Consider the following 16,722-nt stretch of genomic DNA (forward strand, 5'->3'; position numbering starts at 1 on the left):
TCGGGAACGAGCCTACTCGTCACCGGAAAACTCGTCGTAGGCCAACTCGTCACACCGGCCTTTTCGTACAGTGCCATCTCGAGATAGGAACTTTCGTGCGAGGTGCCTTTTCGTCGCACGGATTTCGTGACACCGGGAGCGGCCTACGTGCCCTGACCGGAAATTGGCGTTGAAAGCCGGTCTGGGGATGGTTTCTACAATGGTAAATTCGTTCCGGCTGTTTAGGAGGGTGTGTGGAGGTCTGTGCCACCAGCAGGTGTGCATAAAGAGGTGTTTTTTTTTCTTTGGGGTGAAGGGGGGGAGTAGGGGCGAGGTCAGTGCTACCTGCACTTCTTCAAAAGCTGATCGTGAGAAGTGTTGAGGTGGTGTACTTCCGTATTTCTGTGCGTATAACCTGCCCTTGCCCAAAATCCGCACCCACGCTTTCAGTCAGCGAATAAAAAAAAATAAAAAAATGGCGAAGCTTGCACTAACTCCCGCAAGGCTTGGACCATAGCTAAGCTGGCGGATTTCTTTCTATGTCAGCACTGAAGGAAACACCACCACGCATTCCATTAGGTTTGAAATTGTTTTTTTGTTGGTTTTATTGATTGTGGGGGATTAACGCCCCAGCGCTACACAGGCGATGAGGCGCGCCGTAGTGGAGGGCTCCGAATTAATTTTTACCACCTGGAGATCTTTTATGTCAGTGAGCCGAATAGGCTAGAATGCCTATCAGTGGGATAGCAGCCGCTTAATAGATGCTATTGCGGCTGCAGGGGCCTCACGGCACAATGCGCGAAGCTGCACCAAAGAAAAAACCTCGCATATCCGCACCTCTACTTTACCCCTGCAATGTTTTCATTTTTTGTTGCGGGATATACGAGGCGAAAGTACGGTATCGACGATGGTACTTTAGTTACCATCGGACAGGGTGGTTGACAGGTGTGTGTGTGACCACGTGATTGAACACGCAGATGAAGCGCCGTTCGGGGGAAGGGCGGGAAGCGCGCTTGTACATGTTTTCAACGCTGCACTGACACATCCATGGGAATTTGGGTAAGGAAAATAGTTCCACGGAATCGCCTTATTACTGGCTGGAAAGGGCGAGGAAGATGCGGCATGGTCAAATCACGGGACCGCTAACAAAGAAGCACCAGGCTATAAAAGCTCCCGTTCCAGGACGAATATATTATCCTTCAGTTTCTATGTCATCTTTAGTGGCCGGAGAAGTATGGAGGTAGCGAAAACTCAGCGAGGCGCCCCTATGTTATTGTATGAGGGATACTCCTATACTATCAGTAGGCAGAACAGTTCGGGCACTTACTGGGTATGTAGGGAGCGAAAACTCTGCAAGGCAAAGATTACAACAGACGACTCCATAAGATCAGTTGTGGCGATCAGTGGATGTCACACTCATGCAGCGGACCCGACCGACATCAACCTCCTGAAAGTGGGGCAGGGCATGAAGAGAAAAGCTGGTAAGATTCCATCTGTTTTTCGATTGATAGGCATGTTTAAAAAATTCTCTTCCTTTTTTTGAGCTTTACTGACTGATTGTTTTATTGGCGTAACATACCTGCATATGCCTTTTACACTACCAGAGAATGGGAGCGAGCCACCGCATCGCATTTTGCTTGAGACCGCTGCATCGGTAAGCGAGCATACGGCTTCCCAGATGCCTTCGCCCAGCACACTCAAAAGAACCATTCGTAAGCAGAGGCAGAAGCACCAGAACCCTTACGTTCTGCCGAAAGCCCGAGAGGATATCATTATTCCAGAGGAGTTCAAGGTATACTCGCTTAACTAAGAGTTGCTATTTCCAACAGCTGCTGGATGTGACATCTATAATGTTCTTCTTGTATTTTGCAGGTAGCTGGGAGCGAGGATTCACCTTTCTTGGCGTACGACAGTGGTTCTGGGGACCACGACCGCATTCTGGTCTTCGGCACCGCAAAAAATTTTGAACGTCTCTCCGCTGCAAAGTGCTGGTTTATGGACGGAACTTTCAAAGTGACGCCATCACTGTTCTATCAGATTTACACAGTACATGGCCTGTATCATGGCGCAGTGATCCCCTTTATGTATGCGTTGCTGCCAAACAAGAAGGAGGAAACGTACCAGCGGTAAGTTTTACTGTAGCCTAATTTGAGCGGTCCGCTTCACTGCATGTATATACTTATGACGCTATTATTACTTTGAATTTCTTTTCAGGCTCTTCTCTGTTCTGGCTGGTATGGTTTCTAACGTGGCATGTGAGGTCATGTACAGCGACTTCGAGGCGGCAGCCATTACAGCCTGTGCACGGCATTTTCCCCAGACTCGGATGCAGGGATGTTTTTTCCATCTTTGCCAGTCCGTTTACCGGAAGCTGTGCAAGTTTGGCATGCAAGCACGCTACAGCAATGACGAAGAATTCGCCGTTCAGGTAATTTTATTCAGCGCAACCGTCATGGCTGCTAGCGCTCCATCCAAAAAGGCGGTATATTTTAAATCTAGATTGTTATGAAGTTGAAATACGCTACTGCCGTGTTTTCTATACGCACATTTGTCTATATATTATCGCGGCTAAACCGCAACTTTGAGTTAAATTCCCATTGTTTCATTTTTTAGATGCGCATGCTACCGGCATTGGCATTCCTGCCGGTGTCAGAGGTTCCGGACGCGTTCGACGACCTTCTTGTAGGCTGGCCAAGCTGCGCTTCAGATTTGGCCATGTACTTTGAAGACACCTACATCGGTCGGCGGCGGCGCAACGGAATACAAAGTGCCCTGTTCCCGCCCCACCTGTGGTCCGTGCATGAAGCCGTGCAGCAAGATTTGCCACGAACGAACAACTCTGTGGAGGCCTGGCATCGCGGCTTTCAGGTCTGTTATATGTACTATGCGTGCAATGTATTCTGGTTATTATTTAGGTGCGCTCATAAGATAAATTGAGTAATTTTAATTGCTACTTTTTCGTTTAAGTCAAACGTCGAGTGTTGTTTTCCAAACCTATGGGCTTTCTTGAAGTGCCTGAAACACGAGCAAGGGCTGCAGGAACTGAAGATGGCCCAGTTCGACGTGGGACAGCACCCCCCACGGCTCGCACGCAAATACCAGGATGTAAACGATCGCATCGCAAGAATCCTGGCTGATCACGACAGCGGAGCCCCAGTCAACACGCTTCGGAATATTGCCCGGAACATCCGCTTCTGAACTGATGCAGTGAACGACGTCGGAACCCAGCCCTGAAGACGCCTACACAACGAGACTGCGAGACAACAGTGTAAATAACACAACAGTACAAAGCGAGTGCAATAAACATTTTTTTTTCATGCACAACCTGTTCCCTGCGTCATTTATAACAATTTATTTACTTTTTCGCGCCATTATAATACAAATTCGCATGCAATTATCTTTTCAATTTATTAGCTCGGTATTACGGCATATTCACCTAACTGCCTACGTCAACAACTTTGAAGGAACACTCACTCGCCTACATCATTTTTAAATGGGCGACGTATAGCAGGCGGAAACATCGCTTCAACGTTCTAAAGCAAGCTCGTGATGCGAGTTTTCCGTGTGACGAATTTTTCGATGATACGAGAATTCCTCGTACGAAATGCCCTGTGACGAGTTGGCATTCCTGACCAGTTTACCTGTGACGAGTTGGCCTATGACGAGTGGACTTGTGACGAGTGGGCCTAGACCCAGATAAGTCAGGGCCGAAAGGCAGAGCTCCCCGGGAAGACGGTGGGGCAAGCGAAGTCGTTCTCGTGGATATAGAAACTGGCCACGATAACAAAGAGAGAGCAGCAGACGCTGAGGAGCAGCGCAGAAAGAAAGCTTTCGAAGCGCGCAGACAGGCTGCATGTTACAACTGCGGCGAGACGGGACATTTTGCTGCCAGTTGTAAGAAGGGAAAACTAGTCTTTCACGTACTAGATCAGAGTGAGGACAGCAGGCAGTTTCTAGAGCCGTACGTACGGGAGCTAGTCGTCAATGGTAAACCGTGCAGAGTTCTTCGTGACTCCGCGGCGACGGTAGACATGGTCCACCCTTCGTACGTTGAACCGGATCAGCTAACAGGGCAGTGTGTTTGGGTGAAGCCAGCCGTAGGTGCACGAAACGTTCGTCTGCCGATTGCTAAGGTCAGCATCGGAAGTCCGTTTGGTGAACTTGTGACGCAGGCAGCAGTATCCCCACAACTACTTCCGGAGTACAAGTACCTATTCTCGAACAGGTCGGATCAGCTGTTAAGGGAAAAGGGGTACAATTTTGATAAACTGCCGAGGAAAGAACCAGCTGGGCTCGCTGCGAAGAGCTCGAGTAACGATAGGGTCGCCACCTCTGTGAGGAATGGCGAAACTCAGACGGAAAGCGATGATTGGGCATTTCCAGAGGCTCATGACGGAGGGCAGCGTAAGTACACTGTGTGTAAATCCCCTACGCTGAGCGGAGATGTTTCGTCGCCATGTTCAAAGTGCGCTATATCACGGGAGGCCTTGAAAACTGCTGTCGACCCGAACGCGCGCAGTTCGAGGGCAACTAAGCCGTTTTTTGAGATAGGGCAGCCTAGTTGGGATCCGGACAGTTTATCGAACGCCGTTTTATCGAACGCCGTTTTATCTAAGTCGTTTTATCGAACGCCGTTTTATCGAACGCCGTTTCATCGACGGACGTTTTATCGAAGCCGTTTTATCGAAAGTATTCTTCTCGGCCTTTTCGAGTAACAGAATTTCCAGTACGTTTTTTTTAATTTCCTCCTTGCTATGTAATTTGCCAATTTGTAAATTTTTGTTTTTGTGATGCGCGAAAAATGTCACCAGAATTTTTTGTTGCGTTCATTGCGCAATTGGTACTGCCATAACGAATCTCCTTGTGTCTCTATCCCCTCTGATCCGAAGCATATCACGTCATTGTGGCGTATTGATTAAAATGCCTCGATATGCTTCGTACCTTTTTGTATACACCACGTTTGTGTCGACACATATTCTAATTATTTCGCCGCGTATGTTGTACATAAAAAAGGCACTTCTTGGCGCTTGAGGGTCCAATGTCAAAAGCTTAACTTGAACGCTAGCAAAAGTCTCTCCTGATTTCTGCATTCCTAATTTTTAATTACTTAGTTCAATTGCTAAGAGGTTACCAAGCCTTGTACAACTGTTCTCCAACTAACGAGAAAAACGTTAGTTACAAAATTGTCACCGTACTGCAGGTTGGTTTGTTTTCATCTTCCTCCGGTTGCACCCCACCGTGTCTGCTGGGGTGCATACTTTTGCCTTTTTATCATAAAGCATAAAAACACTAAGATCAAAATAGTAAACACCAAAAATAGAGAAATCATGAAGGTCTACTCAAAATACAACGCCATGACCCGATTACCTGTAAATGAAAATGGAAAAATAAAAAAAAATGGGGACGAGCAATACTATGGCCCATGCGATTACCTGAACAAAGTACACAAAAACCAACGAAATGCGTTTCCTGGTCGGGCGCGTTCCTTTAAGGCCACCACGAAAACGTAAGGTTGGTGAATCGAAAGAGGGGCGAAGAGTGTTGACGCAAAAGTAGAAAAGTATACGAAATCCTGTATTTTTTTTTTGAGCATGATTAACAAAAAACGTAAATTGTGACGGGATGGGCAATTGTCCAGTTGTACTAGCTTACGAGTTTTCCTAGTGCGAGATGACCTCTGACGACTTGTCCTACTTGACGAGTTCATCTATGATGAGTTGGCTGTGACGGGTTCCCTTGTGACGAGTTCTCCTAGACTCCACCACCTCTGTTGGGGTCTCACTATCACGGTCGGAACGCCCCTGTTCCAGTCGTATAGCACTAATCTTTCAGAAGTTCTTGGCCCAATATTTCTCCAGATGCAAACAATGTGACCCCAATGTCCAAGTAGGAGTCGCGTGTAAACCACGTGACTAGAACAATTAGGGGGGACAAGACTCTGGATGACGTAATGATGAACCATGGCGCAAGGGATATATTTGGCACCACTAACCTAAACACGCCGATACACATCTAAGGAATATTGCGCATCGGGGTTAGGGTTGGTACTATAGGGGCAAATTCTGTAATATAAACAAGGAGGTCATACATGCTTGAGTGAATTCAATAGACTCAAAAATTAAACATAATTTAATAAAACAAAGGTGATCGAAAACACGGTAAAGGCGCACGGTAAACACTAAAACACGGTAAAATGTAATGCACGACAGAGACAATGTAGAATAAAGGTTACTGCAGTTTAGGTTAATGCGATGGCCAGTTAAACAATATAAACACCGAAAATTACAATGAAAGCCGCAAACCCGCACTTTCGATAAAACGGACGTAGGTGGTTCGATAAAACGGCATTCGATAAAACGGCGTTCGATAAAGCGCGAAGGACGACGAGGTAGTGACCGTAGGGAACTACAAGGTATCTAACGAGCTCGTCGTGCCCGTTTCACTCCCAGCTGATGTTCCCGACGATAGGCCAACATCGGCTGAGCTAGTTGAGGTTTCGGTGTCGCCTGTGGCTGAACCGAAGTAGGGAACCAACCAACCTAGAGGAGAGAACGCAAACGCGTTCCGGCGTTTGCTTGCCGAACGCGTTCGTAAAAAAATTCCCCCGCATTTCCCCGAGGGGGAGAATGTGAAAGTGCGAATGCACGGTTGTCGGCCCGCTTGCGGCGCTTGCGCTCGGCCCCCGCAGCCCACCGCCTCGCCGCCTTCTCTTCCATCGGGTTTGTAGTATCACGTGTACACCACGCAGTTATCAAGCCGCTATAACGCCGCTGAGTCGCCAACGCACGCCGCTGACGACGTAGTTTGAATGCGTTAAAGATATAAGGCGCGTCACTAACACTGATATCAGCGTCGCGTCCGTGGTTTGGTCGGTAGAGCGTCGCGCTGCGGCCGCAAAGTCCTCGGATCGAAACCTGGCGCCGGATGCTGTTTCTTTTTTAAATATAGAGGAGCACTGCGGACGCCGCAACCGCCGCCGCCGGCGGTGGATGGTTTGGGGTCGCTTATAAAGTGCATTCGCACTTAAAAGGCGAGCAACGAGGAGGTAGCAAAACCTTCAGCACGTAATTGTGGCGCGTGTTTCAGTGCGAGCAAAGCCGTGAGCTCGCATCGCGTCGAGGGAACGCCGCCTAGAAGCAGTGCGTGCCTAACGTATGAACGGGGGAAAATCCCACTCGCTCCTTCGCGCGCTCGACCTTTGTCGAACAAGACGACCTGTGTCATGCCACGCGGTCGCAGCAGCGTTGAGACAACGGCTGCACCTAAAGTACGGTACAAGAAGGGAAAAGGCTCAGGGCATTGACGAGAGCTCGGACCGCAGCTCTCAGCGCGAGAAGTGGCCTGTAGACGCCTAACTTTCTCAAATTTCTTTGTTTTTCCTGAAGCAGGTTTCGCCTTTACGATTACGTTTTTTTTTTTTATGGACATTTCCAATCACGCGAAATGTCACCTTTCAGGTTTGTGCACTTGTTTAAAGTACTGCTGGGCTAAAATATAACTAGTGTAGTTACTTATTAGCGTATTTTATCGCAACTAAAAGCCTGGTAGATCTTCAGTGTGGATTTGTCTTCGCACTTGCCGAAGATGCGGTTGTGTCTTGCTGTGTTGTTCTGTTGCTTGCCTGACCAATCCAGAGACGCTCTGAACTTTTTGGGGAGCCACTACTCGTCCAGTGATCGGCCCAGTGAAGCTTCAGCACGGTGTCGTACAGCCCCGGCCTGGAGTCGAGCGTCTGCTGAGCACTTCACTGCGAAAGCATCCCTCCGGACAACGGTTGCAGACCCTTGTCCATCGGGATCTCGGACCCCCGGCGAAGAAGCTGTTACGAATCGGCCAAACGCCGCCGTATTTTCCCGCATCAGTCACCACGTGGGAATCGACCACGTGCACCCGCGTGTCGGTGAACCGTACTTTCGTGTCTCGACATGCCGGGTCAGTCACCTCGCTTTGCAACGCGCCTCCGGCGGCACGCCCAGGCATGCTTCATGACGTTCGCCACACCCTTCAGGCACCTGCGCGTCGGTGAGTCCCTCCTTGACCACCCCAACTAAGACGTTTCGCTATCTGCGCGATCAGCAGTTGATAGCGCGACCCCAGCACCTTTCAAGGACACTCTCTCCCCCCCTCTCGGACGCCATGTGGGACGAAGCCATGGGTGACTCACGAACTATGGAAAGAGTGTGTGTGTATCTGTGATTTCGTGGCGTGTTACTCTTGGGGGCGTTTTTTGGGTATAAATGGAAGCAGCACAAACGTTGAAAATCATTCCTGTCTGAGCAGCGAATCCATGCGGTCGCTCTGCTCGTGTCCTGTATTGTAACCTCGCCCGTCAGGGCATTGTATGTTTTTTTGGCTTCGGCTCACCTCTCGCTATGAAGTAAACAGTTACGTTATCCTACTGCTCTGGACTTCTTCACGGCTGCAACAGCGGCTGGCCGCTCACACCATACACGCTACCCATCGTATGTTGGAGGCCACGGAGAAAGGATCGGGTGCCCCCGCCCGGTCGCAACACTCGGCATGCGCCGAAAAGACGCGTCCTTGTGGTCGTATGGACATGACTGAATCAACGGATTTGACAAGAAGGCATTTACGGACATTAGGATCAGAGCCTGTGTTGTCTATTCTGTGACCGATCAACGCGCAGAAGACCTGGGGAGTCATGGTCTTTCAGGGGGATTTGCTAACTTCATTTTGTTTTGTGTGGGGGCGGGAGGATGTTATTTTTTGTTGCGCTGGACCTAGAGTAATTACCCTAATGAAGAAGAGAACGATGCAGTGGTCGACAGAAAGAAAAAGAAGGAAGAAGATGATGGTCGGAAATGATGAGATTTCATAGCAATGTAATGTAAACTGAGTTGTTGTTTCTTTTACGGCGACTTCGGACTCCTTTCTTCAACATCTCATGGTGGGTTTTTCTTGTTTTTTTTTGGTGTGCAATAATATCAGCGAAAAAATAATGTTCCGCATCTCCCCCACCTGCTATGCACCCAACTGCTCACGCTGCGACACTCCCAACCCGCCCCTACACCTTGTCTGGATGTGCCCACTGAACCCCGAACCACCCCTTCTGTAGAGCGATGGAAGAGCCCATTGCGCAGTTGCCAGCTCGAAGACCAGGAAGCCCTGATCTCTCGGGCGAAGACGGCGGAACAGGATGCCCCTACCGGAACAGGATGGCCCCCCACCGCTCCTGACCCTTTCTCTTCCCCTCCTCTCCCCCTTTTTCTGAATAGACGTTTTACAACCAACCAACCCGAGCGTCATACGCAAGGCAGGCACGTGAGCGATAAGCAAACAATGAAACAGTCCCGTGCTCTTCCATTGAAAAAAGGAGGGTGCTACGGCAGTCGCCTGACACTCACCGCGTACGCGCGCGAGTTTCCATCAACTGTTCGCAGCCCGTAAGAAGCAGTCGATGCGGATGAGGGTTGTATATTAGATGCAACGCATCTCATGCTCGCCCCTCTGCCCTTCCTGCGTCTGTCGGCGTTGTCCGCACAGCTGCGCCTCTCCTCCTCTCCTCTCTCCGATAGCGAAACCTTCCTCCCCAACAGCTGCGGGTTGGCGCAGCGCGCTCTCACTCCGTTGCTAGGCGCCAGTGGGCGGCGCTGCGCTCGGCGCTGCGCGCGCTGCGAATGTGTAGTACACTCTCTCTCTCTGCGCTTTCCTCTCCTTCGGGCGCTGTGAATATAAAGCCGCATGCCGCGATTCGGCGGTCTCAGTCGACGGTCGTCCGTGTTACGCTTGCACTCTCTCGCAGTACTCGACGATTGCTTGATGCGACGGTTCCTGGGAATACGTGTACTGCATGTGCATTGCATGGTGAAAACGGAAAATTACGCCCACCTCCCGTTCGCGTGAGTATCCCTGCTATAAGCGTAATCAATACGATGGAAAACGCCAATGGAAACCCCCAGGAGATCACACCAGGGTTCCCGCGAGGGGAGGTGGGTGTAATTTTCTCAGTTGGTCCCATCAAGGCGCCAGTTTGATGTGTCATTTGTCATCCAGGATTTCACATATTAATCAGTTATTGACATAAAACATCCAAGTTGAATACCCTTGTGGTATTTCGTTTAAATTTCGCGTCCACTTATACAAACGATGTTACTGTGCTTCACGCTGTCACAAGAGCAAGCCCAAATTCCGCACATGCGGACCCGCAATATTTTGGATGTGTTAGGGTTCCGTAGGCTTTGAGGGCGCGTCAGAAAAGCAGCTCCTCGCTTTCTGGATGGTTTACTCTGTCTACTAGCTGCATAGAGAAAGAAATACTGGTAAGAGTGGACACTCCCATAGAACCTTGCGGCCGAATGACTGTTGTGTAGTGTAGCGCGCCGAGCGGGTAGCCAAAATACTAACCATACTTGCGTTGACTTTCGTACGTTCACTTTCGGTTTCGCGGACACCGATTTTAGCGGGTGGTTTGAATGACTGGAAAGCGCTGCTCACGGCGACGGGCATCGGTACGGTATTCGGACGCTTTCATACATTAATTAGTGTTTATTTGAATATGTCATCCTCAGGCTTAGTGCCCGCATGCTTTTACAGAAAAAAAAACGTTTTTTAAAATGTGAAATTGCAATTTACAGTACCATTCACAGTTGGTTAAGAATTCTGTCGTGTGTTCACATCTTGCCAAGCCACATAAAAGAGACACATCCTAAATTAAGAAAAATTTATTGCATGGCCTAAACGGAACAACAAGTTCAAATTGTCATCTATCTTTGCAACACACATATAATAATAAACAGTGGGTAATACACAACAGAGACGTTACACAGTTGTGAGAGGAAAATACGTTTCCAGGAATGAAAAAAAATGCACAGGTATAGGCATCACAACCACACAAGGGATTTTTTCTCCACGGTAATTAAAAATGCAAAAACCCAGAAGACTCAGCCATGCACAGGTTTACTTGTATCTACGACAGCCTCAGACTGTGCGCTGTTGCAGTCATACAAAAATATCAACCATAACATGATCTAGACACTTGGATACTTGCAACTGTTTACAACCACTATCTCCGCAGATAATTTTTTAGTCTGGCAATTTCCCCAGTTAGGACGTGAAAGAAGGGAACAACTTAGGCTTTGATGGCCTCGCTTATTTGATGAACTCTAATGAGGTCTATTGCCTCGGGGCAACTTCAAATTAGTAGCAGTAATTGAACAGAAATCACATTTGTGTGGATATGCACACGCTAAAGGTAAAGAGGAAAAAGTCAACTTCCTATTGGTTCCTTGCAAGGGTGCATTTTCCCAAGAAGCCGGGTTACCTTCCGAAAGCGTCGCCTTCCCAGTAAAGCGAAAGGGCCAGGCGGGGATATTTTAGGTACGTGCACGTAGTCAACCGACAGGTTCCAGGCTCGATTAAGGCACACAAATTGATGCATTTCGCTGTCAATACGACCAGTCTAATATAAGAAACAGGGAAGCAGTATGTGCTTCTCGTGTATGAGACAATGGTGGCACATTACAGAGTCCCATAAGGTAAAGCGACAACATTTGTGGGACTACGCGCCACATTTTTGCGATTTCGAACACGCTGCCGAGCACAATTTCAACATTGCCCCGCACAAGCCCACAACTGTACTTGACATTACTATGCTTTGCATCTCACAACCAGGCACCAGGCAGTGAGGAACGCTACTACAGTACATTTTATATCAGGTACGTTTCGCAATCCACAATGTGCTATGACAGAGGTTAAAAATGTCTGTTCCGCCTATATGCTTGCGGATTACACCGCATAGGTGTATTCAGCATGGCACTGTACACTTTATCTGCCTGATTACAACAAGAATTACAGTGCAATTTGATTTACGAGGCACATCATGGGAGCACTGCCTATATTTGCAATCTGTGCTTTGCCTCAAAACAAAGGTCCGGAAAAGGACCACCCCAATACACAGTCGGCGTACACTGCACTTACAACAGGTGCATCTATTTGCTAAAATGCGAGTACACAATTCGCCAGAAAAAAAACACCTGACTAAAGTTTTCCCTGTTGATGAGTTACACTAAATACCGACGATCTTCTAAGGGCAAACAAGAGAGCCATTATTTGGAGCGCAACAAGAAACATGAACAAAGAAACAGAGTAGACGAGACAGGCGCTGGAAATTATTCCCCAACAACTCCAGCAAGAAGTTCTCAGCTAAGACAGGCATCCTTGCTGAGGACGTTACGAGCGCATTTGACAATGTAGGTCCCAACATGGTTCTCTTCGTCTAGGCCACTCGGACAACATGCATCACGTATGGTGACAAACGACATTTAGCATGACCTCTTACCCTGACAGTCTTCATAATGTAAAAGGGTTTTTGTGGATGTACTGCTTTCACAATATTACAACCAGTAGCAACAATAATTTGCGAGTGGAGTTTGGAGACCGTATACGCTGTTGTGAGTGGTGTTAATGAGATGAGGCATGTCAGAGATAAAAATCAGTTTTTTCCTTGAGTCAACGATAGGCTTTTCAGTTGTCACGCTTTATTGAGTGCCGAGACTTGCGTTAGAATTCCGGTGCTAATGGCAAGGTTCCATATTTGGAATACAGTTGCGGTATCCATCTGGAGCATCAATAAGGCAGCAAGAAGCATTGCAGGCAGTCATTAATACAACTCTGGGAGAACAGTTGGCACGGCCACTTTTGTGAGTCGTGTGAGGGCAGGATCCATGAAGTGCAGGATCCATGAAGTGCTTACACCATATTTGGTATGACGAATGCACCTTGCTGGTTGGCTCTGTCTTGAGGGCACCTGTACACTTGCACAGGTGATAGGCGATATAGTACACAAACTGCTTGCAATGACGATGACCTGCGAACAGTCTGTAAATTTCACTGCAACTAGTACTCATGTATTGCCTCCAGTGCATGTCACCTATTTAAAACACAAGTTCTCTTATTCAATTCATCAATCATGCGGTCAAGCTATTAGCAACACTAAAAATATGCGTCTTTGTAATTTCGGAACACTGGTTAGGCACATTCTTAATGCAATTCAGCTATTGTTTGGGTTAACAAAAATGATAACGCTGCTCACATAGCCTGAATCCATTTGTCTTTTTTTTGTTGTAAAATCAGGACTAAGAGCGAGAGTGAACTGAAGGTAATAGAAAGCTTAAACAAACCTGTTGCCCCACGGGCTCGCGAAAGAAACGCATCCCGAGAACGGGCACCTGGCGAAAGTATATTTGGGCGCTGCTTGGGCACCATGGCAAGCAGCAGTGAGCGTCGTACTGACCGCCAGAGGCCATGCCCTGAAAAACATGACAAGAACACAAACAGCTACGACTGAATAGGTGCCATCTCCGCAATACGTGTTTTATGGAACTAGCCAAAGTATGACTAGAGAAAAAAGAGCAAACGCTTCAAAAAACGGCAGGTGGGGAACAGTTCTATGCAATGCCTGCGATACCGGAATTGATATACGATGTAGAACGAAGACCAAAGTTGCAGGGTTCAATTCACTGCGCACTCACCCCGCCTCGAGCAAAGCTGTTATCTGCCGACGGAAGACATGTTTTAAAGACGATAGTCTTTCTTGGGCTACTTAAACCCAGAACGTTTGGTCTGTCTGTATGTCTGTCTGTCCGTCTGTCTGATGATGATGATTGTGGGGTTTAACGCGCCGACGCAACGCAGGCGATGAGGCGCGCCGTAGTGGAGGGCTCCGGATTAATTTTGACCACCTGGGGATCTTTATCGTGCGCCGAAATCTCGTACACACGGGCGTTTTTGCTTTTCGCCTCCATCAGAAAAGCGGCCGCCGCGGCCGGGAATCCAACCCGCGACCTCGTGCTCAGCAGCGCAACGCCTTAGCCTCTGAGCCACCGCGGCGGGTGTCTGTCTGTGAATCGATTCAGCCACCCGGCCAAAGTGAAACAATGCCTGCGCAATAGTCTTATATAGTCACAGCTAAATGTGCCCGTCTAATACCGGTGTAATGTTCATACCTGTCAATATTGTTGAAGAACAACAAGACATTTCGCATATATAAGACAACAAAAATAATACAGAAGTGATATTTGCAGTGTTCCTTTATAAAAAATCGTACGTGTTGGATTTTTGCGAGATTAGATACTTCATCAACTGAAAAAAAAAAATATCACTCCGCCGTCGCCTGCTGTCGCCCGCGCCATATATATAAAAAATCAAGTGGCAATAGTAGAGGCATTTTTTTACCTGAACTGGTTGCACTGGTGCAACCTGGTGCAAGCAGTGCAGCATAATGTTAATTTTTTTACCAGTGCAGGAGAAGCGTGGCTCCGCCCACTTGCACGTTTCTCTTTTTTTTAACCAAAATGTCTGCACGGAACTGCAGAACGTTGCATGCTAATTTTTGTGAGCTCACTTGACCAGCCGATAAAAACCGCGGGCACTTCAAACATAGGCCGCCATCTTGTTTTGAGCTGTGTGACGCGAGCAGACGACACGAACGCGGCCGCGAAAAAGCTTGTTCAAAAATGGCAAAGTTTACTGTGGTGAGTGAAGACGGCAGCGCACAGGAGCTGCACCCGCTTATCAGTGAGACTGGTGAGCTCATTTGGCAATGAAGGGAAGTCGTGTGTATCAGAAAAGGTGCGTTAATTACGTTTGGTATGTGCGAGTTCGCGCGGTTTGAGTTAGGCGACCGCTGCGAATACTCAACAAATCGCTTTTGGCTTGCTGCATAATGTTCCGGCTGTGCACCTGCTGGCAATAGTGCTTAATGTGGTTGCCTCTTGTCCGGCAATACATGTATACTGACAAAAGCTTGCGGTACTTGTATATGACAACACATATATTATACAAGCAGACGGGGTGCCCATTCTTGTACCGCCGGAGCAGCTGGGCCTGGCGAGTGCAAATGTGCAGGCGGCCGATTTTTCCGACGAAGTGGCTGCTGGCGTGGCGCCGGGCCGTCCCGGCGACACAAACCATCACCCGGTGGACGTCTGCGGCGCGACCGGAGGCGACGACGAAGAGCCTGGATGGAGCTTCAAAAAGACGGCTCATTTCATTGAGCTGTGTGAGGTGCGTACTTCTGTGTGTTTTATTCTCGCACTCCGGCGTCTTGTGTCAGAAAGCACGATGAAATTCTTGTATTACGTATTTCGCTCATGTTTTCACGCACTGTATCGTTCGCGTAGCGTTCGAGACATCTTTTGAAATTGCATAATTCTATGCGCTTACGTACGTGGCTGGCCACATATGCTTATGTCAGGTCCCATTTTATGTCTCAGACAAGTGTATATGAAGCATGAAACAAAGGAAAGTGCTGAAGGGCAAGGAAACAGTAAAAACACAATTTTTCTGTATTCGTGAAACAAAGTCTGTTTACATTTTGTGCGTTCTATTTTGTACCATGCAGGCCAGGCTCTGCGACGGTTCGAAAATGTTTCGCACCAAAAAGGTAATGTGGGAGGACGTGGTGAAGTACATGAACGTGAAATTCCCGGATGACATAATCACCCCGATTGAAGCTGATAACAAGTGGAAATCACTCGAAAGAGCGTACAAGAGGGCTTCAGACCCACAGCACGGAGATCGACGAAGGAGGCGTATGCCGTTCCAGGAGTGACTAATTGTTAAGTTTAGATTTTATTTGCCACTGTTTCTCTAGCTGCGGCCCTGATCATTTGTAAAATGCAGGCAGCTGTCAAGAATCCTGGAGAAGCAGCATCATTTCAGGCCCCAATTTGTTGCTGGACCTGGCGGAACACTGTCCAACACCAGGTATGAATAACTCGCAGATATATATATATTCGTCTTTTGATGAATTACCATATTTTCCCGTGTATAAGCCGCGGTTTTTTCTGAAATTTTTGTTGATGCGTCTTATGCACCGGTGCGGCTTATGTATGGAGTAAATCCGGCCTGTGGCGCCAACGTGTGGTCCGCGCTCGAAAAGGTGCCTGTGTGCTGCGTGATGTCAGCGCACGTTAAGAGACACATTTCTATGGTCTAAATGAAGCCGAAGGCCAGCGCTACGGCGTTTATCATAGCCGATACGTCACCTCTGGACGTCAAACCGAACAATTGGCAGCTTTTTCTGGTCAAAAACAACGATAACGGCACAGAACAGGGAGGATAGCGGCCTGCCGCGGGCTGCTGCAACCGCGCGCCACCGTCCACCACGCAGAGTAACTACAGTTAGGAATAAATTCACAGTAACATCAAATGGGGTTGCAAAAACGAAATGAAGCTTATAAATTATTACAGCCAGTTTTACTCTGAAGGAGGTAAATGTGCTGCACTTTTTAAAATGACGCCCTCCTGCTAACAAGTTTCAATTTTCGGGCCGCTTCCGAACGTCGTGACACCTTGTGTCAGCTTGCGTCGAGCTTCCCCCGTAGGTGAAGCCTAGCATCCATCGTGCATTTACCTTGCGTCGTGTCCTAGTTCTCGCTAACCATACGCCGCGTACGAGGTGAAAAAGTTATGATGCGAAGTTCAAGCTACGTGCACTTGCATTTGCACAAGAACATAGAAACCGGGCAGCGGGAAAGCAGTTCGAGGTTAGTGAGAAAATTCTACGCGACTGGCTCAAAATCACCTGCGTGCTCCAGGCTATGAAATCTACAAAGGAGGCCAACCACGGCAAGAACGCACGCTGGCTGGAGCTCGAGGATCGTCTGCGCATGTGGGTGCTAGAGCAACGAACTGAAGGCAGGGGGCCGTGTACAGTGCAGCTCGGTCTCAAGGCGTAGACACTTGCAACAGAGGCTGTTAGATTTACAGGCGGTCCGTCGT

The 16,722-nt window shown here is 48.3% G+C and overlaps 1 protein-coding gene across 1 annotated transcript; it reads left to right on the top strand.

Moving 5' to 3' along the window:
* The first annotated feature begins 2,598 nt into the window (after nt 1–2,598).
* LOC144164730 (uncharacterized) lies at nt 2,599–3,272 on the top strand. Its single transcript, XM_077695025.1, has 2 exons — nt 2,599–2,847; nt 2,947–3,272. The coding sequence occupies exons 1-2, from the start codon at nt 2,599–2,601 to the stop codon at nt 3,175–3,177; spliced, it is 480 nt and encodes a 159-aa protein (XP_077551151.1). The 3' UTR covers nt 3,178–3,272.
* Nucleotides 3,273–16,722: the final 13,450 nt, after the last annotated feature.

This window comes from Haemaphysalis longicornis, unplaced genomic scaffold, assembly GCF_048455015.1.
Source record: "Haemaphysalis longicornis isolate Haplotype H1 unplaced genomic scaffold, Haemaphysalis longicornis Haplotype H1 scaffold_1, whole genome shotgun sequence".
Lineage (NCBI taxonomy): Eukaryota > Metazoa > Arthropoda > Arachnida > Ixodida > Ixodidae > Haemaphysalis > Haemaphysalis longicornis.